This window comes from Abramis brama, assembly GCF_963993115.1.
Source record: "Abramis brama genome assembly, chromosome: 1".
NCBI lineage: Eukaryota > Metazoa > Chordata > Actinopteri > Cypriniformes > Leuciscidae > Abramis > Abramis brama.
Window position 1 is genome coordinate 26,775,210 of NC_139963.1, and position 23,434 is coordinate 26,798,643.

General features: G+C 36.7%; 1 protein-coding gene across 1 annotated transcript; it reads right to left on the reverse strand.

Moving 5' to 3' along the window:
* Positions 1 to 793: 793 nt before the first annotated feature.
* On the reverse strand, positions 794 to 23,133 carry nubp1 (nucleotide binding protein 1 (MinD homolog, E. coli)). Its single transcript, XM_084117704.1, has 11 exons — positions 23,026 to 23,133; positions 22,485 to 22,589; positions 22,119 to 22,252; positions 13,343 to 13,411; positions 13,222 to 13,254; positions 12,640 to 12,730; positions 9,364 to 9,518; positions 8,513 to 8,623; positions 4,624 to 4,726; positions 4,224 to 4,307; positions 794 to 1,386 (listed from the first exon to the last, which is right to left on the reverse strand). Exons 1-11 carry the CDS (start codon positions 23,054 to 23,056, stop codon positions 1,337 to 1,339), a joined length of 966 nt encoding a protein of 321 aa, XP_083973830.1. The 5' UTR covers positions 23,057 to 23,133; the 3' UTR covers positions 794 to 1,336.
* Between the last annotated feature and the right edge of the window lie 301 nt (positions 23,134 to 23,434).

Genomic DNA, 23,434 nt, shown 5'->3' on the forward strand with positions numbered 1-23,434 from the left:
GCAGTTTAGTGGTTGGTGTAAAGAGCACAAATGGCATGTGATGAACCAAATGAAAAGTGTAAATAAACGTATAAATGCCAATTATTTCACCCAAAATGGCAGATGCTTCGGGGTAAGTTGTGCCAGTGGCTAGTCAGTGATAGTTATTGCATCCAAAACAGAAATACTACTGCTAAAGTGTGCTAAAGGCAGCAGCCTTAAGCAGCTGTCACACTAGACTTTGAGCACGTGAAATGTCTACAGACACCACAGCAATCGTGATCTGGAAACATAATTTAACATAATACATTCAAAATGAAAAAATATACAATCTACTCCATTTTGAAGCAACGCTGCAATCCTACAGATTTAAAGTTTGTGTTCATTTAAAATCAGCTAAGTGGTCACAGCGTGACATATCAATCTTCTATTGGGCATACGTCTTCAAACAAAAACAAATTTGCAAGGCAGAATTGACCAAACTCTGAAAGGCAGCCAAATTCACATGAGCTTGCATTTCCTGTCTCTCGCATTCACAATTTTCCGTATGAAAGGAAATCAATTGGCTTTTTGCAGCCCAAACACAAAGACCCCTTAATACTTTACAGTGACTAATACTGCACTAGCAAACACCACCTTGAAAATGGAAATTCCCTAAAATCTTGATTTGACCAAGTACTTACCGTAGCACTATGAATAATACATGAAGAACATGTGTGAATGGTGAGTGTGCTATAAAAGGTGTTCTTGCATATGTTGCATTTAAAAAAATATAAAACAAATTAGAGGTTTAGTACAGATCAGACCAGATGTCTTAATTTATTACTAATTTAATTTATTATAATTTTTACAAAGCATTCAAAACCAAATTAAACATTAGCCATTTTTCTACTCAATGACAGGAAAAAGCCACTGTATGGCCCACATTGTTCGTTTTCTGATAATAAAGCATCATAGCTCTTCCTGGCCTGCTGAAACATGTCATTACAGTGATAATTCTGTTTCTATTTCACTTTCATCATTTGCATGTGGCAAACTTGGATTCACGTACAGCTCCGTGTGACATGCGTCGTTGAGCTCTACTTTTAAAACCATTTTCAACAGGAACATTATTTTAGAAAATTACAAAACTATATTTCAAATCTCCCTTCTCAAAAAATAATTTTTCGAAATCTGTGATTTGAAGGAAACTGGTTATCCAGTCTTAAAAGGATATATTTTCCTGTAAATGAATTTTTAAATGTGACCAAGAGTTTGTGCAGATAATCATGACCTTTCTTCTGACCGGCCAATCACATGACACTGCTGTCGGATATCCCAGCTGTCTACATAAATATCCGGCTGGACGTTCTCCATTTCAACAAGGACCATCTGATGCGGAATGGGAAGAACAGTAATCTCGGATTTCTGCAAAAGTAAAAAAATAAAAAAAATTATTGTCAGCACAAATGAAGGCCAAGCACGTAACAACAGCAAACTTACTAAACTTTAAATCAAAATAGCAAGATATCCGGATTCTAAAGAATACACACTCCTGTAATCTGCTTCTTTAAAAATGAAAACAAAAAAAAGGGTGGGGGAGGAAGAGGGAGTTCATTCTTGTTCTTGGAATCTAAACCATTTCCTTGAGATCCATTTTTTTTTAACAGAGCATACCGTCTATTTCAACAATACACCTTTCAAATATTAATGACCCTCTGGGGCAAATTTTTCATGAAAAGGATTCAGCAACATGCTAGAAACACTCCTGGTCCAGTATGGGTCCATGATAGCATTATGTAGCTGTAGCAAATTTGCTCATGAATCCAAAGTTTCATGTCATTTAACAGGGATCTTTCCTGATACTGGCTGTCTTTCTTGAAGCCTCCATAGGAAGAGCAGGAGCTGTTGTGCCTTTTTTATCACCTATAAGAAGTATTTAATATTATGTATAGCATAATACTAAATACTTCCTTCCTTGCTCGGGGCAGAGCCATATAGAGCACCAACATAAAGGGTTCTGCTCAGAAAATCAAGGCCTTGTTGCAGGTTGTTGTGTTTAAGCCAAGTGACTGTTGATGAGGATTTGGTTAATGCTAAACTGAGGTCAACGAACATAGTTGCCGTTTAGTTGTTATGGCATTCTCTTTTATGAGCGCAGGAATACTGGTGATGTTTCAAAGTAGATGGAATGATTGCTTGATGTGTGATGACCAGCGGCTATTGGAACAGTGGCTTAGTTGATGGATGCGATAAATATGTCTGTGAAGAAATCTACAAGTAATTCTGCAAACCTTTGGTAGGATTCTCCTCACATCTGCAAATCTAAAATCTGCCCTTATGCTGGGTGACCAGGCGCCGATAAGCACTATTATCAGCGCCTGGTCACCCAGCATAAGGGCAGATTTTACAAAATCTGGTTACACATAACACTGTCTAACATAAAATTAATCTAGCATGAAAAGTAGTTTTAAATAAATATATAAAATGAAAAAATAAAACAAAATTACACAATGTTTACTTAATGTCTTTGTCACATTTCGTTTTTTGCAATTTACAGCCAAGATATTATAACACCAAGTATAGTGTTGTAATTTAATAAAAAAATGAAAATTACAAGATTTGCAATGTTGATAAGTGTGGAAACGCGTCATCACAGTCTGAAAAGGATCCATTCTGATTTTGACTAGCACCAGTACCCAATAAAGTGGTAAATGAGTGTATATGGATAAAGTGCAATAACTTTAAGGAACCAAAAAAGGGGAAGTATAAAACAAGTTATTTTCTTAGGCATTCTGGCACTCAGTTTAAATGTCTTGTGCCCAACTGAATTTCACGACTCACTGAAAAAAGAATTAAAAGAATGGGGAAATAAATGAACTCAAATATATTTGCTGTCTTTAAATTATACTTGTTGTCTTTGAAGGTGTTTACCGTTTAGTGTTTAGTGGTTCTCAAACATTTTTAGCGTCAGGGCCAACCACCAACAGTTATGCAGGTTATGTAGAAATGAATGCAGAAATGCACAATGCAAAAACTATGCTTTTAATGTGATTCAAACTTTAAAAGTGCATTAAAATTTAAACAATAGGCTGCAAAGTCCTTAAACATGGAAAGCAAAAGAAATTATAGGGATTCAAATGGTGGCTACAAAGAAATCTCTAACGTTTTTTTTTGGTCATGGCTTGTCTTGAAAAAAGAAAACAATTTGATGGTTGTCGTAGAAGTCACACTGCAGGACTGAGAGTCAAATCTTCTCACACTGCCAGAATTTCATCAGAGGTAAAATTTTATCGCAACGGTCATTAATCGGCTGTCGGTGTTCATGTCAAACTAGCGATCAAACACTTCAGATTTTAGCCAAGGATCAGGGGAATCTTTTAGGATTTGCAAAATTTGTCTAAGATGGCCAAATCGTGGCCAAAATCGCACAGTGTGCACCCGGCTTAATATGTTTTCCTGATGTTCCAAAGCAATTGACACTGGTTTTATCGTCCGCCTGAGCGAGATATTATTGTAAGGCTAAAAAGTTAATAGATTAATGTTTTCTGTTGTTTGGCAGATAAAATGGTATCTGGTGTAGTGTTTTCTCCTCTGGCATAGTAAAAGATAAGAATATAGGGATTAAAAGTTAACAGACGAAGAAACGTTTATAATCCTCAATGAAAGGACGTGAGTGAGGATTTTGCAAAAGAAACAAGAGATTCCATGTCCAGAGGAATAACTCACGGAATATTGTTAAATTCGTGGAAAATCGCAAAACAGAATACAAAGGCTTAATTCTAATTTATGGACTCGCATAGCCTACCTCACTCATTCGGCTTGAATCCAAATGTTTCCATAGTCGCAATGTAACATTTGGTTGCCATTTCTTTGGTAAACAAAGCTTTGTACTTCACTCATGTCCTAATATCTACACAAAACAGCATTCACGTGCACCAAAAATGTGTTTTGGTAAACCACTGCCGGTGGAACTGGCGCACAGCCCTAAACAAAAGGGAATAATATTGGACATTTATGTACTATCCACATATAAGATGAGTAGGCCTATTGAACATATAGTTTACATATACGTTATTCATTTTATTTTAAAAAAAAATTCTAGAAATTCTAGAATTTTCCCCCTGGCAATTTTGGTTTGGACATTAATTACTGTTAGGTAACACTAAAGCAGCATTACCAGAATGGCTAGTTGTGTCAGTTCCTTAGTTTATGCGTGGGACAGGTTAGTAAAGAGAGGCATGCTCGCGTTTTGGATGACTCACTCTGGACTATGCTCTGATAGGCCACTGCTGCAGGAGATTCTGGAACTTCAGTTAGGAAAGACTTTCCCTCGTCACAGCTTTTCCCTTGAAAAGCAAAATACAGAAGTACATTTTGAGAACTAGAAACTGCTGGCTGCAGACTTTTCCTCATATGTTTAAGAAGAACCACTGAAGGGAGTTTTTTGCACTTGATTCAATCTACAGACTACACGCTGTAAATATAAAAACAAGGAAACACAAAATCAAGAAACGGGAGGCACCGCTTTGCTATGGTGTAAATTGTTAAAACTTCCTCATAGCCTGACCACTTAATGCGGAACAAATGTAGAAAAGAATTTCATTACTATTTAATCTGGTTTAAAACAATCTCTTCCTAGGTAAAAGATTAAGCTTCTTGTACCTATTCGTGGGTCCAGGGGTACTCTGCCCAAAAGAGGGAGATTTAGTTCTTCACACATTCTCTGTGCTCCTCCTGTGGTCGGAGGGAATATCTGTGAAGTATTCTGTAAACAGAGACAAAGGGTATCAAAAAAACAACACATAAAAATGATTTGATCTCTCTTTTCCTGGAGCTTTCAAAAAGGACAACAGCTTTGTGTGATGAAGAGAACGGCATTTAAGTTGTTCTTCCCTGACAATCTTTCTGTCCAGTGATCTGTTAGCGACTGCAGCATTGAGTCGGAACTCAAGAACCGGATCATTCAGATTGGTGAATGAATGATTCTGCGTCTATTTGTGAACTAGATCAACATATTCATTTAAAAGATGCTACTAAAAGAACAGTTTGTTCAGAAATTGGGGAGTGCTACTTCTCGGTGGATATCTGCAAATAACGATTTTTAATAGCATTCGAAAGTTTGAGGGTCTGCAACATTTTTTTATGTTTTTGAAAGAAGTCTCTTATGCTTACCAGGGCTGTATTTATTTTTGGGCTTGATTAAAAATACAATGAAAAAAGTAATACTGTGAAATATTTTGACAATTGTTTCCTATTTGAATATATTTTAAAATGTAATTTATTCCTGTGATGGCAAAGCTGAATTATCAGCATCCTGTCTTCGGTGTCACATGATCCTTCAGAAATCATTCTAATATACTGATTTGATGCTCAATAAACATTTCTTCTTCTTATTATTATTATTAAAGTTGAAAGGTTGTGCTGCGTCTTTGATGAATAGAAAGTTCAGAGATAAATATTTTGTAACATTATAAATAAGGCCACTTTACAGTCACTTCTGATCAATTAAATGTATCCATGCTGAATAAAAATATACATTTCTTTAAATTAAGTCTTACTTAGTTTAAGACATTACATTTGCCATTTGACAAAAGAGGATTACAGGTACTTTACTATATAATAATTACTTTATTTTTGGGAAGTGCAAATGAGAGTGGTATGAATATGGTAGATTAACTGTGCTTCTGCAACTGCATAGATACACATTGAAAACCATCATGCTAGGGATGATAAGGCATTATTAATTCCCCTGACCTGTGTTGTTGTAACAGTATGGTCTGCAGCACACTTGTTGAGACGGAATATGAACTCAGAATAGTCTTTATTTAAACTAAACGCTCAGGAACACACAGGGAAACGTAGGAGAAATCACAAACCACTGAACACATACGAGAAGCAACGAGAGACTGAACATAACGGAGTTTAAATACAAAACTCATGTTTTTATGGTCGCATAAATATACGCAACCATAAAAACAAATGATAACCAGTAACCAAGGAAATCAAAACTAAACGGAGCAGAGAAACAGGAACTAAGGCAAGCAAAATAGAATATAGAAGTCCATAACCATGACAGTTGTGAACTGAAGTAGATCAGCAATATCTTTGTCAGATTCACGTATAGATTGAGGTGAAGATCAGGAAAAATGCAAATGGTTATTGCCAATATACAGTATAACAACACTCAATTTCACTATAATCCTGATCTTTCGGACGCACGTAGAGATGGAATAACACAAATACATTCAGTTGTTTTTGTGATTTGTATGAGGTAGATATACTCATAACATTTGAGCAATTGAGTGCAAAGTTCCTTTATCAGGATTTACAGGTGCAGCATTATATTGCTACACAACAAGGTTGTAATTTACTGCATTTTTCTTTTAGTTCCAACAGATAACATCATAAAAAGTAATGAAAGGGAATAGAAAAAAGAGCTAAAAGGACTTATGTCATATCAGTCTCACTGATTTTTATGGAGAGGATACACCATCTTCTAAATCCAGATGGGAAAAAGATTTGGAGTGTATTTTTGAACAAGATACTTCCCTAAGATTCCCTAAGATGTTCATGTAAGAGCAGGCATAATTTTTTCGCTGCTAGGGGTCGCTAACCTCTTACAATAACAAAGGCGTAGATTGATGACGCAGTAAATAAGCGTGGAATCATGGAAGTTGTCGTCATGCCGATGGATCTAACGTTAATAATGTTTAAGGAGAAATAATGTTTATGGATGAGTGAATACAGTGCTGAATTAATACTCACACAGGTCAGTTTATTTGACGAATTTAACTTGTGAGGTAACGCAGCGCTGTTTCACTTGGTCGAACGTTACACTGTCATACTAAAATGCATTTGAGCGAGTTGAAAGTTATAATGTTATTCTATGTGTTAGTTTGTTGGCTAGATAAGCTAGATCAACATTAGAATAACATACTGATTATATTCTAGCATTTCATCATATTTAGATATATAACTGATTCGTTTTATGTACATTTGCTCACCTGTCTAATAAAGTACATGCAAGAGCAGCATCTCTGTCAAGCCTAAGTTTTAAGAGCTCTCGGCATCTCGAAAAACGCCACGCCGATATTGATCCTCGTTTTATTTCTCCTTTTGTCCCAAAGTGTGCTTGCCATGATCCCTAATGTTTGAACGAAACAACAACAGCGTGCCGCTAAACATTACGCATTGTCCACATCTGTCGCCATGGTTACTATGGCAGTACGAGCGGAAACCAGGGATAACGCGGATATTACATCATTGACAGGCAAATTCTTGGAAACAATTAGGATAATGTAAGTACACAATTGAAAGAAATATATAAGACTGTGCAAGTGTTTTTTGGATATTTTGATACAAAATTCTTACATATTGTACCTTTAATATTACATACTGGAGAGATTACACAAGATGATTGCATAAGTGATTCCTATTCAGAATGTCACCCTACCAGGATTTAAAGAGGTTGGCACATTATCACATAAGTTTTGGGTGTGTGCAAAACTTAAAACCTATTGGGAAAATATACTACATATTGATTATATGAAAACCTGTGGTGCTACACTGGTAGATTATGTTGATGTAGCAATGTAACATTGTGATTGTTTAAAATTAATAAAACTTACGCTGTTACAAGTATTATCACATAAGTATGTTAAGTAATATTTTTTTATTTTTGCTAACTTTATCGTATGCTTATTATTTTAATGTAAACTTTTTTTATTGATCTGTTTTATTTTATTCACTGCAGCTACCCGCTCTGAAATTAAACTGCTGTCTACCCAGAGGGAGAGGAAGGTGGTTTAGAAAAGACTAATGACTTTCATAAAAGGACAATAAACAGAATTATCACACAAGTCCTGATATGGCTTCGGAAAACTTGGCATGCAGTATACTGACTCAAATTGACTTCTATCATTCTTCAAAACTACTTTTTCTCCCTTCACGTAAGGAAGTCATACAGTTTGGAATGACATGAGGCTGAGTAAATGATGTCAATAAATATAAATCAAAAAGAAGAAAATATCAAGCTTCATCACACGAGTTCAATGAAAAAAGAAATCATGTGCAACACTGCGCATATGTTTAGTTACCTATGATCACGCGCGTGAACTCGACAATCGACTACTTTGGACTTCAACCGAAAACAGGGTGTAAATACAGGTATGAGCGCTGGCCGAATTAACTTCATTTTTATTCATATCTTTCACATCTACTGCAGTCAGATTCACACGCGTTCACTCTGAAGGAATCACTCACATTGGCTGGGCACTTGTAATGACACATCAAGGATGTTAAGAGGGTAAAAGCAGGTTTAAAATATGCCCCATTGAAGTCAATAGGGTGCAAATTTTAAAAAGAGGATAACACGGTGTAGGCAACACCGATTTTTGTCGTTGTTCTCTGTACTGACAGCACTCCAAATGTATAAAAAAATGAGCTCAATGTTAAAATTGACCGGAGTTCTCCTTTAACATACAGAAAACATTAAGGGTGATGTGTGCTGTATTTTGCCGTAAGATACTGCATTTAAACTTGTATACTATACCTTGCATTTAGGACAAACAAAGCCACTCATGTTTTCAATCACACCTATGATGGGCAATTTGACCTTTTTACAGAATCTGATCTCTTTTCTCACATCCTGCAAAGATACTTCCTATTTGAGAAGGGAACAAAAAGAAAAACATTATATAGTAGTCAAAACATGCAGTTACATTTTAATAGGGATCATTGAACATGTTTAAATGCTTGTATAAATTAAAAATACAGAAAAATTGTATATGTTGGCTGATACTTTTCTTCTCATGTGCCACGACAATGGTGACCCTGACAGCTACAAAGCAAACATTTAATTTATAGTGTACCACTGCAAAGCAGTCTGGTATTGAAAAAAAAAAAAAAGACCTTTGGCTATTTTTAAGGAAGTGTAAGTGCATTTGTGTCCTTTCACACAGCTGCAGTATAAGCCGCTCTAAACCTGAATGATTCTTGATGTTATTAATTAACTGTATAGTAATCAGTGTTTAAATGCTCAGTTGGGAGAACTATTTGTTGGGGGCTTCGTTAAGCATGTGTGCAAATAAGAAGCACAACTTGTCTAAAAACATAGACAACTTTTTTATACACTGTTCACACCATTGAGTTCCACTTCACTGGTGGTAACGTGCAGGAAACCAACATTTTTTTTTTTAAATTTCAGTTAAGTGTGAAAGCATGTTGTTCCCCACACCTCAATACATCTGAACTCATGATTAAAATCAAACTAGATTATTTTGCACTTGTTGTTTCTGTTCTTTTATGCAAATATTTTTTTTCTTTGATTTTAATCTTTTTTTAAATGCAAACTAGATCACAGTGTAAAAACAACTTCCTGAAACATGAATTGTTGCTGTCCACCTGCGGGGTGGTGATGATGACCGCCCCATCGATGCCAGCGCCGCTGAGATACTGCACAATGGACAAGTGCTCATCAGATGTTCCTGGGGGCGTGTCTACGATCAGATAGTCCACTTCTCCCCAGTCTACATCCCTCAGGAACTGTTTTATCATCCCTAAACAACAGCAAGATACCGAAAATGAGACAATGCACCATAGCAAATGTATCAATTTGCAAACAATTGCACTGTTTAGCCTCTTTAGTCTTATCTTTTTTCTCTCTCTTTAAAAATGTGAAGGCCAAATATTGTAACCCATACTCGGAATTTGTCCTCTGCATTTAACCCATCCAAGTTTGTAAACACACATTAACAGTGGGCAGCCATTTTTGATGCGGCACCTTGGGAGCGATTGGGGGTTCAGTGCCTTGCTCAAGAGCACCTCAGTCATTTCCTGCCGGTATTGAGAATCAAACCCGCAACCTTCAGGTTATCAGTCTGGCTCTCTAACCATTAGGTAACGACTGTCTTATATGAATTAATGCAATCTCAGTGATAGTCAGATAAGCAAACAGCTTGGCAGCCAAAGTCCTTTTTTTTTTTACAATTGCAGTGTTTTGATGCTTGATGTGCACCACACTGAAGCCTAATCCAATGCGTCTGCTTATGTGTTTATCTCAAATGCCAATATTTTATACATAAGCTGTTATCCTGCAGATATACAGTACATCGATAGTGATTTACTCCCTCTAAAAAAGCAAACAAAAATGTTGATGCTATTTAACCATACAAAAAAAGATGACTACAGAACTTGACAAATATGGTCATTCAAAAGTACTTCAGTTTGAGTGCATAGCATCTTACTTTAGTTTTCAACTACTCACTGCAATGTGCTGTAATAAAGGACCATGATGCATTTTTTTCCCCAAGTGTTCTAGTTTAGTTAGTGCCATATAAATATAATTGCCTGTTTGGAAAAAAGTAAAATATTGGTTGATGGTGTCGTTTATGGTTCCAACATGTCACTCAAATTTCCCTTAAAGCTGATTAAACCATATAACTGAACCTCAAAATGTTAAACAACAACTATTATTAGTTAGTTAGATGAGTCAGTGAGGCTGTTAAAAATCTCCTTAAAAAGTTCTAGTTCACAAGAGTCATTTGTTTGTGAATCGGACATCACAGCTTGTGTTGTGTTTGATGTTGCATGGAGGAAACAGTGGCCCATTAACCCTTACAAAATTATATCTGGAGAAATCACCTATCGACTGACTAGATTTTATACATTTGTTGCAGAATTATATTTTTCATTTGTGTCCATTTTAGGTGCAGTCCGGAGATATGGACTATAATCCTGATTTTCTAAAAACCTATTCCAGCCAGACAAGGCCAGCGTTACTAACAATAAGCCTTTCTCGTCACAACTCTTAAGTAAACAGAAAGTACAGAGATAACAGAGTGCTTAACACAGACAAAATTTCATGTTTGGAATGATACCGTACAAAATGTACCACACAAAATCATTCTAGATGCATAATAGTCACTGTCCTGCCAAACCACCCACCTGTGCTAAATGATCACACATAGGACACATAGATACATTAAATTATATATTATAATATATATATATATATATATATATATATATATATATATATATATATATATATATATATATATATAAAATAGACTTCTATTTAAAAAGAAAGAAAGAAGAACAGAACAGAATTTGGTTTTGTAACAGGTAAATGTCAGTGTCATAACATTTATTTGTCATAACCATTTGCATTATGAAAAAAAACAAAAAACAATGTTACTTCCTAAAATACAAAAACAACAGCCGGCTCGACATCTGATAAACACGATCGAAAATGGCTAATTGCATATTTCTGTGTACATGAGATTCAACACCAATCAAGAGTCATTCAGTTCACATATGTGCATCAATGGGGCCACTCAACATCTTGTCCATTACTGTATCAACAGAAAACAGAATGGACATGACACATTCAGCAACACACCTGTGAGAAACAGTCCTCATCACAGATGAGACACTCAGATATCAGACAGTGGTTACAATACACCACATAAGGAAGTGAAACTCCTCTGGTCTAAACTTAACTTTGTGCTTCAGATAAACAGAGCTTTTTTTGAGCATGTCATCATGGAACAGGATGCCAGTGTTTCTGTTCCTTTGTAGTAAAGGGTATAAAACACATTTTACAGTTACACTTTATTTCGATGGTCCACTTTAGACTCTCTACTAGAAAGTCTAATAATACTCTAATGACTAGTAGACATGTAGTTGCAAAGTTACTAATAGTTAGTAGAAAGTCTAAAGTGGACCATCGGAATAAAGTGTTACCCATTTAACCAATAATACTTCTAAGTCTAATGCAGAAAGAAAGATGAATTTCATACAGTACATCATGATATCTATTTTGTTTTGTTTTGACCAAGTTCTGCTAATAGTCATATCTGTCGGAACAGAACCGTTTTTAAATTTATTTTTGAAAGCAGTACTTCTGCTTCATATATATAGTTGTATTGTGGCAGGAAGCTAACACTGCCCTTTTATCAGTTCTTTTGCCCTTTTATTTATTTAATTACATTTACATGTACACTAAGAAGCATCCGTTATTTCACATTGATTGGCAGAGATAGAGATGAAAAAATGGTTTACTGAAATGAAACCTGCAGATTAACCAAGTGGAAACATTTTATTTAAAAACTGCTATATGAAACCAAAAATGCACCACTAAGATAAACTTAACCATTAAACCAACAATCCTATGACTGCTACTACCCACAAGAAATACACCACATGCACCATACATGTGATCTTTTATGCCAAGGACATAATTAGACTTGCTCTAGGCAAAGTGCAGTCAAATACTGTATACACCTCCTGTAAGTTTCCTGTAACACCAAGATGTGATTCTTCAACTCAGATTTTATACCTGCATAATGACCCTGTTTTTTTCTAGAGCATGTTCCGGCAGAGGTGATTGAATTCCCCCAGCACTTTGAAATGGAGCATTCTGGGTAGAATACAAATAGGTCACATGATTTTGTGGGCTAGTGCAGCACTACACCCGTTGATTTGACCTGTGCTGCACAATCGTGCAAGTGAACAGATACAAATAACTGCTTTAATGTCAGTTAGCACATCCGGTCACACTTTTGCCATCTTTGGCTTCCAATACAACTCACAGCTAAATTAAGACTGCATGATTATGAGGAAGGCCATTTAAACCACTGAATAAAATATATAAAAGGGCTAAAGTGAACTACAAACCATTCTTTTTGGGGCCTCTCCAGATAACAGCATCATCTGGACTGCTGAGCAGAAAGCCGATGGACATGACAGCCAAGTTGTCCTCAACATACTAGACACAGAGAATATATCAGCATGTAATAATGACACAAAACCATTTGAACCAATGAAGGGGCATCAGAATCCTATGGAAGCTTGTTTCCGCCACGAAATAAAACAATTTAAATGATAATTGCGACTTTTTATCTCACAATTGCGAGTTTACATCTTGCAATTCTGACTTTATTTCTCAGAATTGTGTGTTATAAAGTCACAATTGCGTGTTATAAAGTCAGAATTCTGACTTTTTTTCTCGCAATTGCGACTTTATATCACGCAATTCTGACTTTATAACACGCAATTGCGACTTTATTTCACGCAATTCTGACTTTATATCTCGAAATTCTGAGAAATAAAGTCAGAATTGCGAGATGTAAACTCGCAATTGTGAGATAAAAAGTCGCAATTATCATTTAAATTGTTTTATTTCGTGGCGGAAACATAGAATCCATAGAATCCAAATCAAAAGAACAGATTTAAAAAAATAAAAATAAAAAATCTCACCACTGGGGACCAGCCTGAGCCACTCTGATGAACCTGCAGAGAAAACAAAGACAGAATGAGATTATAAAACATTCAGACACAAGTATGATGCATAATTAAGTCGGTCTCTGCAGTGACATACCTGCTCCCCCTCTAAGCCCATTATTCTTGGTATAGATGGCCCACAGATGTCCACATCTAGGAGTGCTATCTGGAACAGGGAAAAAATATATATTTATTATAGATATGGATTATGTAATCATTGAATGTTTATTTTTTACATAGTGTGCCTTTTAACCAGATAATTAAGCTAAATAATTATTGTATTAATTTTTTTTTTTACATTTGGTCAGTCTAATGGTGTACCTTGCTCATAATATCTGCTTTAATAAACAAAACAAAGCAAAGAGGTTGGGATTTGAACGACATGAAAATTGCACCACTGCAGTGCAGTACAATGATGTTAACACAAGATGTCAGCGTGGCACAGCTACATGCACATACACAGTCTGAGCAGCACTGACTCATAAGTCATTACATAAGACCATCGCACTTCAGTTCCAGCTCTATACACACAGACCTCAACAACCTCCAAAACATAAATTCACCTCTGAATACCACATTACCCTGATGTGACTGGAAAACATAACCTTTCCATGGCCTTTGTGGTATGAATGAAATCATTGCGTCTGTGGTATCATGTCTGAGTGTGCAGCCTTGATTTGATGGTTATATGTGAACTCTAGGCCAGATGTGAAGCAGAGCTGTGAGATAAGAACAGATGCCCAAGTTTGTGAAACAGTCTCCCGTTGGCATCTCATTTAATAATGTCTAGGGTCTTAATTTGTATCATTGATTGATGTAGTGTGGATTTTTGTTTTATTTGTTGGTTTACTGGTTCTGTACAGCAGTTTGGAACAACATGTGCTGCATTTATATGTGCTTTAAAAATAAATTGAACTGCTTAAACTGCTTAATGTGCATTAGTGTGTGTGATAACGTCCAGAACACTTCAACAAATACTGCCAAAACTACAGAGCAGGTGAGATCGATCAATCAATCTATCTCTAGCACTAAAAAACATCTCAGCGGAGCCTCACAGAAAAAGCTGCAGATGTCATTTGGCACAGGAAAAAAAAGAATGGGAGGGGGATGATATTCCTGGCTTTTGTAAAAAGGAGATAATCAAAACTCTTCTTCATCTCTTACAAATAGACCCCCGAGGGCTGCTGCATGCCAACTCCAGCATATGTTTAGATGATCACACCAGAGCAAATCTCCAGCCATGAGTTAGTGTTTGTGTGTGTGACTAATCCATGGACATGATAGGAACTGAGGAAAATTCCAGATGTGCTGATGATTTGACTTTTTAGATCCATGGAAGGGAGCCCTTGCTTTTCCTGCAACAAAGACATGACTCGCACCTAAATGGATCAGAGATATCAACAATGATTTGATTACAAGTTCTCAAAGCGTTTGTTTAAGTGTTCAAATGCATTTAGTTTAAAAACTAAATATAGAGTCTAATAAACGTATGACCGTCTTGCCCCCGGCTTGTGTTAAATGTTATTTGTCGACGGCTGAATTAAGCAGCACTCTTTTAAACACACTCTTGTTATGGTCACACTCAGATGATGTTTATTTCTCCCTCCCTGTTCCTCTGCTTCCTGAAGGAAATTTACTGAAAGCAAACTAAGGAGTGAAAGCAGCAAAAAAGGAGCACAGAAGCTCTCTCTCAGGAAATGGCTGCACAGTGAGCAGGGTTGTAGAGAGGCTAAGACCATAGTGGCAAAAGTCAGGGATTCTCCCGCAGAGCTACAGGGGAAGTCACACCACATCCTCCCAGAGTCTCAATACTTTTTTCTGGCTACCGCTCTTCTTTTCCAGTACTTCCCTTTTTCTTGGGCTAGAAACAAAAATGTATATGCTCTCCTGTGTCTTAGTTGGCCTTCTTAAATCCATGTCTAAAAACCCTTAGGGCTCATCAAACATATGTTGAGCGAGGAAGGGGAGGATACGTCTTAACCTTACAAAATGCTAAGAATCCCACAGACCTCTTGAGGGAATATGGAACATCCAGAACAGGCCTGTTTGGTACCAGATGTAGCCTTTATGCTTCTAAACATTTGCTATGTTTCCATTGAAGTTGCTAATTTAATGCATGGATGCACGAAAAAACTAAAAACTAAAATGTATTACTATTTGCAAATAAAACATCTAACATTTAAGAGAACATATTACATAGTTTTCCCAAATTTAAAAATAAATGATACCATACTTGACTATGCAAAGAAAAGGTGATCAGAAGAAAAAAAAAACTGAGAGCTAAAATGCAACAAATGTTCATTATTTATCCCAATTAAGCAAATATTGCAAAATTTGTATTAAAATATTTTGATGGAAACCTGACTAATGAGAGGTGAATATTTGATCTTTGAGAACAATTTGAGTACAGTGCTACACAATTAAAACAAAATATGACTGTTGGTAGTGTGGCTGAGCAGTTAAAGACCTGGACTGGTAACCCAAAGGTTGTTGGTTCAAAGCTTAAAAGGGGAGATTCCTGAGTGAGTCATAATCAAATACCTCTTAGCGACTGGTCACACCACAATAACTGATCATCCAATATCTGATCAAATGTGTTAACAATACTGTTAAAGAACTGGGACTTTTAAACTGTCCAGCTGCAGGCAATTATTCTCAACCATCAAAACAAGTAGCTGCTATATTCATCATGATTCTGCAGACAGCTACTAAACCACCAGCATTTCCTTAGAAAGCAGCTTGGGATATACAGCTTGGGTTTTACATAGGCACAGCTCTCTCATAAAAGGTATTTATCCTCTGTTAAAGAGGAGGAGGAGGAGGAGGAGAGTGTTCATCCAAAGGGAAATTCTTATATCTTATTTCTTCACACGTCTAGAGGCAAGTTAGGGAAAATACGTCACTGTATCTCTACAGACAAACAGAAAAATATTTAATAGAAATGTTTAAGAAAAATGAAAACAAAAAAATCGTGGTTTCTACTCAGAGAATCAAGAACCATAAAAGGGTGTTTTCAACAGCCTAAAGCACTTAAAATGGCACAAGAACAAGACATTCTTGGGTCAAACACAAGTCTCTTCCCAGTTTCAGTTGAGCGGAGTATTCCCCTGTAATCAAAACTATGAGACAGACTCCAAATGGAAATACAGCCTTTGCTTTTTGACACAAACATATTCTAACACAGTGATTTAACATTAAAATATGTCGCATCACAATTTCATTGAGTTTCAGCTAAAAGTACAAAACTAAAGGATGTTTCAGTTCAATTTATAAACTTGATCTAATTACAACTGTACAGCAGGTTCATCCAGTTATCACCAGTAACACACAATCTTCCTCATTAACAGCTACATAAAGCTTTTCATTATGCTCTAACGATGACCTCATCCCTCATCGCACTACTCCAGTTACTGTGAGTGAACGCCACACCTGTAAATTACACTGCTTTTCCAACTCGCATGCACCTTCTGTCAAAAGCCTGAGGCACTCAACCTATTAAAATGTAAATTGAGTAAATTCAATACATAGATGCTTATTAGCAAGAAATGAGCCTTAGGGTAAACAATATGTTTACTATGATAATCTACACTATTAAAAGAACACCATGCACTCTTTTAATTCATGATGTCAGTCTACAATGTTTAACAGTATGACCTTTAGCGTTTACTGTTGCAAACCAAAATAACAAACCAAAATAATAAGAGTAGATGAATGGATGTGCTTAAACTGGGATAGTTTATCTATCTACTCCTTTTAAAAATATATTTATTACGTAATATACACACACACACTAATGTTAAAAAGTTTGGGGTTGGTATTTTCATGTTTTTTAAAATGGTATTTTTATTTGTCCAAAAGTAAAGACAATAACAGAATTGCAGTCTTCAGTGTCACATGTATATACAGTTGTAATCGAAATTTTTCAATCCCCATTGCAAATCAGTTTTATTGGCAAAATTTGCCAAGCTGTTTGCAATGAACAAATCAAACAAAAGTAATTGAAATAGCTCAACACATCAAATGTTTCAAGTGGTTTCCCCAAATTCAACTGAAAGTGCAACTTTTAATGACTTCTGCAGTCTCAAAATTATTCAACACCCTGAACAGAATCCCTCACAACAGCACAAATCTGCAAAACAGGGGTTGTCTCAAGCACACCTGATGCAACTAATCAAGGGATTCATTAGTTGCACCAGGTGATCTTGAGCTAGAACACATGTAATATCTGCTAATAACTGCTAAGTTTGTTGAGTGTCATGTTTGACTGCATGTTAGAAATATGGTCAAAAGTCAAAAGAATGGTCCAAAAAAGTTAAGAGAGGATATCGCCCTTCACAAACAAGGAACAGGATACAAAAACATAGCTAAGGCACTAAATGTTCCTAGAGACACAGTTGGAAGCATAGTCCGCAAGTTCAAAGTTTAAGGAACAGTGGTTACACTACTTGGACGGGGCAGAAAAAGGAAGCTATCAATGGCTGTAACCAGATTTCTTAGAAGGCAGGTTTAGAAAAACCCTTGAGTGACCGCAAAAGACCTGCAGCAAGACTTGGTGGCAACAGGCACTGAGGTTTCAGTTTCCACAGTAAGGCGCGTACTAAACGCATGCAGTTTCCATGCCAGAACTCCAAGACGTACACCACTACTGACCGAAAAGCACAAGAAAAGTGCTAAAATCATACATAAGCCACAAAAGTTTTGGGATTCTGTTCTGTGAAGTGATGAAACAAAACTGGAACTTTTCGGCCCTATGGATCAGCGGTATGTCTGGAGGAAGAAGAATAAAGCATATGCTGAAAAGAAAACTGCCTACAGTTAGACCTTCCAACAGGACAATGATGCCAAGCATACCTCAAATTCCACCAAGGCTTGGTTGCAGAAGAAGTCCTGGAAGATTCTACAGTGGCCATCACAGTCACCTGACTTGAACCCCATAGAAAATCTCTGGTGGGATTTAAAGGCGGCAGTTGCAGCACACAAACCCAAGAATATTACTGAACTGGAGGCCATTGCTCATGAGGAATGGGCTATGATTCCTCAGAAACGCTGCCAGAAGCTGGTGTGTGGTTATACATCTCGTTTGCAGCAGGTCATAACAGCAAAAGGGTTTTCTACTAAGTACTAAAGATGCTTTCCATGAATGTGGTTGCATAATTTTGAGCCTACAGAAGTCATTAAAAGTTGCGTTTTCAGTTGAATTTGGGGAAACCACTTGAAACATTTGATGAAGCTATTTCAATTACTTGTGTTTGATTTGTTCATTGCAAACAGCTGAAAGTCTGTAAATTTTGCCAATAAACCTGATTTGCAATGGGGGTTAAATATTTTCAATTAAAACTGTATATCACCAGAAAAAAAAGGTAATTTCAAAGCTAATAAAGTTGAAAGACTTAATCATAAAATTAACATCAAATGTGAGGTTTCTCTTTCTGTTCCACATCCAGTTTTCTCCATGTGAAAAACTCCTTATGACTGATATCAAGCATGTGCGTTAAAGTGCCTCTTATCTGCTTAAGGTTGCACTAGGAGGGTCTCTCAACGCTTTCCTGATTCTTTCAGTTCTCAGGAAGTGTGAACACCATGCAAGACATGCAACAGGAAGTACCCACTCAAGCTCACAGCCCTTCTGGAATTGACGGGGGGACTTTTGACACAGCAGATAAGTGTGAGCTATCAGCACAAAGGCCTGAATGGAAGGTGATTCACCAAAGGTCATACTAACACACACATTGGGTTTCATCTGTCAACACCATCAGCCAGGGTGACCATAGTCCCACACTCACCTCAGATGATCACAAAAAAAGATATCACCTCGATTATTTTCTGCAGGCTACAGCGTCCCATTACTACATATACCATGTGCTTGAGAAATAGTAACAGTCCCTCAAGAAAAAAGTAAATATAGAGAAAAATGCAGTTGCACAAACTGCAATCTAACAATGGAGAGTGGGATATAAAAGAAAAGAAAAAAAACATGACCCATAATTTCACAGTGAGACCTTTTAAAGGCACTTCTGAATACTGGAGGCAGAGAGCGTGGGACTAGATTCCTCTCGGCTTTTTAGATGTCGGCCACATTGGATCGCTTCATCGCTTCACATTGTGGATGTCCCCAAGCTGTGAGATTTAAATTGTTTGAGGGATTGAAGATTATTTCATTCAGTGAGCTGCCAAAGGGTAAACAGCGGACTCAGTCTGCACACGCTGACAGCACTATTGTGGCCGCAGTTTGCTGAGACGAGATCAATACAGCTCTCCCTAGTGCACTGGCTCAGAAAGAGTCCCAGGCAGAGCCGTGCGCTTCTCAATGAACCCGGTAAACACAGCTCTTTCTGCCGCAGAGCCCTACGATGCACTAAAAATAGCCAGCAGTCTCAGACAGAGAAACATTATTGTGAAGTGCTTGGCTCGGATGCTGTGATACAAACAGAAGCTTTTCCTGTTCACCGCACTCTCATAGTGATTCATCCAAGTTCGAAAGCATAAGTGTCATGTTATCCCTCAGCGGTTGGTTGGTTTTCCTATTCTGATTAATACAATAATGTTTTAATAAAGGCACTGCACTTAAAATGTCTGATATGATTTCAGAAATGTTTCTGAACGAGTTTGGAAATGTGACTTAATGTTCATAGTGCTGTAAGGAAATCTGTAAATAATACATTGAATAACAAGCTAGAATGAAAATGAATCAAAAGGTATGAGCTGTTTATATTTAGCAACTGACCTCTCGTTAATATTTAGCTGTATTGTCCCCACTGTTTTGTGTGATGTTGTTGGGCTGTGTGTGTAATATGTGCTAAATTGTGGAAAAAAAAGTGATATATATATATAAGAAAGGTACGAGTTAGGCTTTCAGCCTATTTAAATTAGTTGTGGCACTTCATATTCTGATGCGTGCAAAAAATATATTTTTAATCGAAAAGGGGAAGTCATAATTAAGTCTTGATTAAAAAAAAACATACATTCACTGGTATCACAATAGTAAGAGAAATACTGGACAAAACAAAGGCTGTGGATCATATTTAGTGATCATATTTCTACTAAAACCTACAGTAGTTGACTAAGTCGAAGGCAACATAGATGTAACTCATGACATCTAACAGGCGTATGTGCGGTTAGTTAAAAAAATAAAAACGGCATTAGAGCGGGTGAAAGAAGCTGATGAATTTTTTTTGTACATAATTTACTTCTATGGATTCAAAGGATTTATCCTACCCATATACAGTATATAAACTGGACACAGCGACCCCATAGGTTTCAACGGAGAAAAGTGAAGTCAATTAGAAGCTCTCACTTCCTGATGGCTGAGCGTACTGCGCAGACTCAAACTGAGCTTGTGACGTGAGCAACCCGTCTGTCTTCTAGTAGCTGTGCCAGGAGAAATCTGAATCATTCCCTTCTGAAACTTGCAGAGACGGAGAGCGTGAGTAGGAGCTGTCTATGAGCTAGGAGCAGGAGAAACTTTTGCTAAGTATTCTGATTAATTATTTTGTCATTTTGCCTCCACGTCCCCCCGATTGCCCGCGAGCTTCTCCTCCTGTCCATACGGTAATCTCTCTACTGTGCGACAGAGAGTCGCGTGGTTATGGCGCAATCGTTAGCCTATTTTTAACTGCTTCTACGCGGCCATAACGTAAGATAAAAGGTAATGGAGCCTTTTATACATTTTCGTGTTTCTTTAGAAATAAATAATGGACAAATGGAGTCTTTAAACGCCTCACATGTAAAGTTATTCGCTGTCAAAGTGACGCCAAAATGAATGGGAGTCAATGGAATGCTAACAGCAGGTGGGGGTCCGCTAATAATCAATGGCGGCGCCCGGGGAAGCTTCAAATTTTTACGAAACATTGGCCCCCTGATCCTACCAAGAAAATAGTACTTCAAAGATGCAGTATGTAATATTGACAGCTAGTGGTTGAAATGTGTACTGCAAGTGTCCAAATAGAAATACTAAATATTGGATAGAGTCGTTACCCCACCCTTTCCTCCTCAGACTCAACGATCACGTGCATTGCCAGATTGAGGACAAGCAACAGGAACGAGCACTTACACTGAAAGTTGATCAGTTGATTTATCTGCATTTTAATATGTCTCTGGTTGTCATATAGCTTTTTAGATGGATGCCAAGGCTTCCACCTGCGATCACTAACCTAGTTTGTTTGCTGACTTCCATGGCTGCAATACGCTAAGTTTCCCGCCAACTGGCAACCCGGGGTTTAGAAATATTATTGGGTAAATTGGCTGTGGGCGGGGTCACACAGTCCAAAACAAAACCAGGCATTGGGACACGGAACGCACATTTTACATTTCATGGCTTGGCATTATTTTTCGGAGGAATAAGTATGTGAACTTAGCATGTTGCCTAAATATCTGCAAACATATTATGGTATTTTTATGCTTTAGTACACTCCCCAAAAATTATATACAGCACCTTTAAAAAAATCTGTAAAGTTCAAATGAATTTGTTTTGAAAAAGTGAAAAAACAAACAAACAAGAAATTGACTTTTTTTTTGCTATATTAAAATTAAGTGAAATCTACCCCAACTCTAACCCTAACTTTTCAACATAATTCTGTATTAGAGTGCGATTAAACATAACTTAAATCCTTTCAAGTTATTGAGTAACTTCTACTTGTAAATCTTTTACTTGCACATTTAAAAACAATAGCATAAATAATATACATATGTATGTATAGGCTTCATTGAATCATATTTGTATTTGTGGCTTAACACATTGCGTAAAAAACAGCTGTATGCGACCCTAAAACAATAATAATAAAAATTCACAAACAATTACATGAAATCTTTAAAAAAATATATCTCAGACACCATATCTAAAACTAATGAAGCCAGGCAGAAATGAGGGAACTCACCTCTTTGGAGTCATCACTTGCTAATGCATGAGACAGATGTGCGCTGAATGTGCTCTTCCCAACACCCCCTTTGCCAGACAAAACTAGAATTTTGTGCTTCACAGAGGTCATTTTTTGTCTGATTTCCTCTATGGCTGCAATGACAGAAAACAATGTCATACACTTCAGATTTAGATGGAGCTAACAAGCTATTATAATTAAAAGAACACTGACGTTAAATAATCTTAAAGAGTCATATTAAGACATGCAATTTGCTCTTTCTTTCTTTTTTAACATTGAAAACATCTAGAATGAAACTGCTCACATATACAGCTGTAAAAGTGTAATATATGTAGCAGCTATTCAAATAAATGAATCAATGTATACCTGGATCAGGGGCTTTAGCGGCACCGGACGCACATATATTCTGGTTTGGGCATCCCTGACATGATGAAGATTTACCAGCCTGGTCACTGTTTGTGCCCGGACAGTCTAGACAGAATGACAACAGACTTTAAAAAAAAGTAAACAGACATATAAAGTGTGAATCATGTACAGATGCCTTCATTTTCTTTATTTTAACTGAGATTATTAATAAACACAAAGACAGATGGACTCAGACACAAGTTCAGAAGATCACACTTGATTTGATAGCATGTTGAAACTTGCTAACTATCTTTATGGATGTTAAAGTAAACAGTAGATACACGTCTAGGCAGCTGTCACAGGCAGTTGTAGTGCCAGACTGTCTAAAATGACAGATGTCCGTTTAAGATAAACATCAGAGAGGCACAGCGAAACGTGTAGTTGGATATGCGTATAGTTGGCGAAAGGGCAGTTTAAACTAAACTGTAAACAGATGGCAGTTAAAAAAAAGTGTGGATTCAATGTCCTTAGAGTTAATGATAAACACATTTTTTAGACTTACGCTCTGGCGCATCACTAGGAACATCCGCCATCTTTCAAATCCTGCGCAGTTCCTGACAGTGGTGCAACGACCACGAACTTCCCCGGATAATGCAGTGTGTCGAAAGTTCCGCACGCTCACATTGCGGTACTTTGACTCACAGTGTAAAGTCAAATGTAAAAATATTTTTTAAGGTTTACTCACATCAGGGACCACTTAAAGTGGAAATGAAACAGTCAGTCATTAAATGAATTCCCACTCTAATTAAAAATTATATAACAAACATGACAAATGAAAAAATAATTTAAAAAGAAAAATATAATAAGAAGAATAAGAAAATAATAATAATAATAATAATAATAATAATATACAGACGGTTGTGTTATTTACGGTTTGTTTATTTAAGGATTTCTTAACTCTTTATCTGATG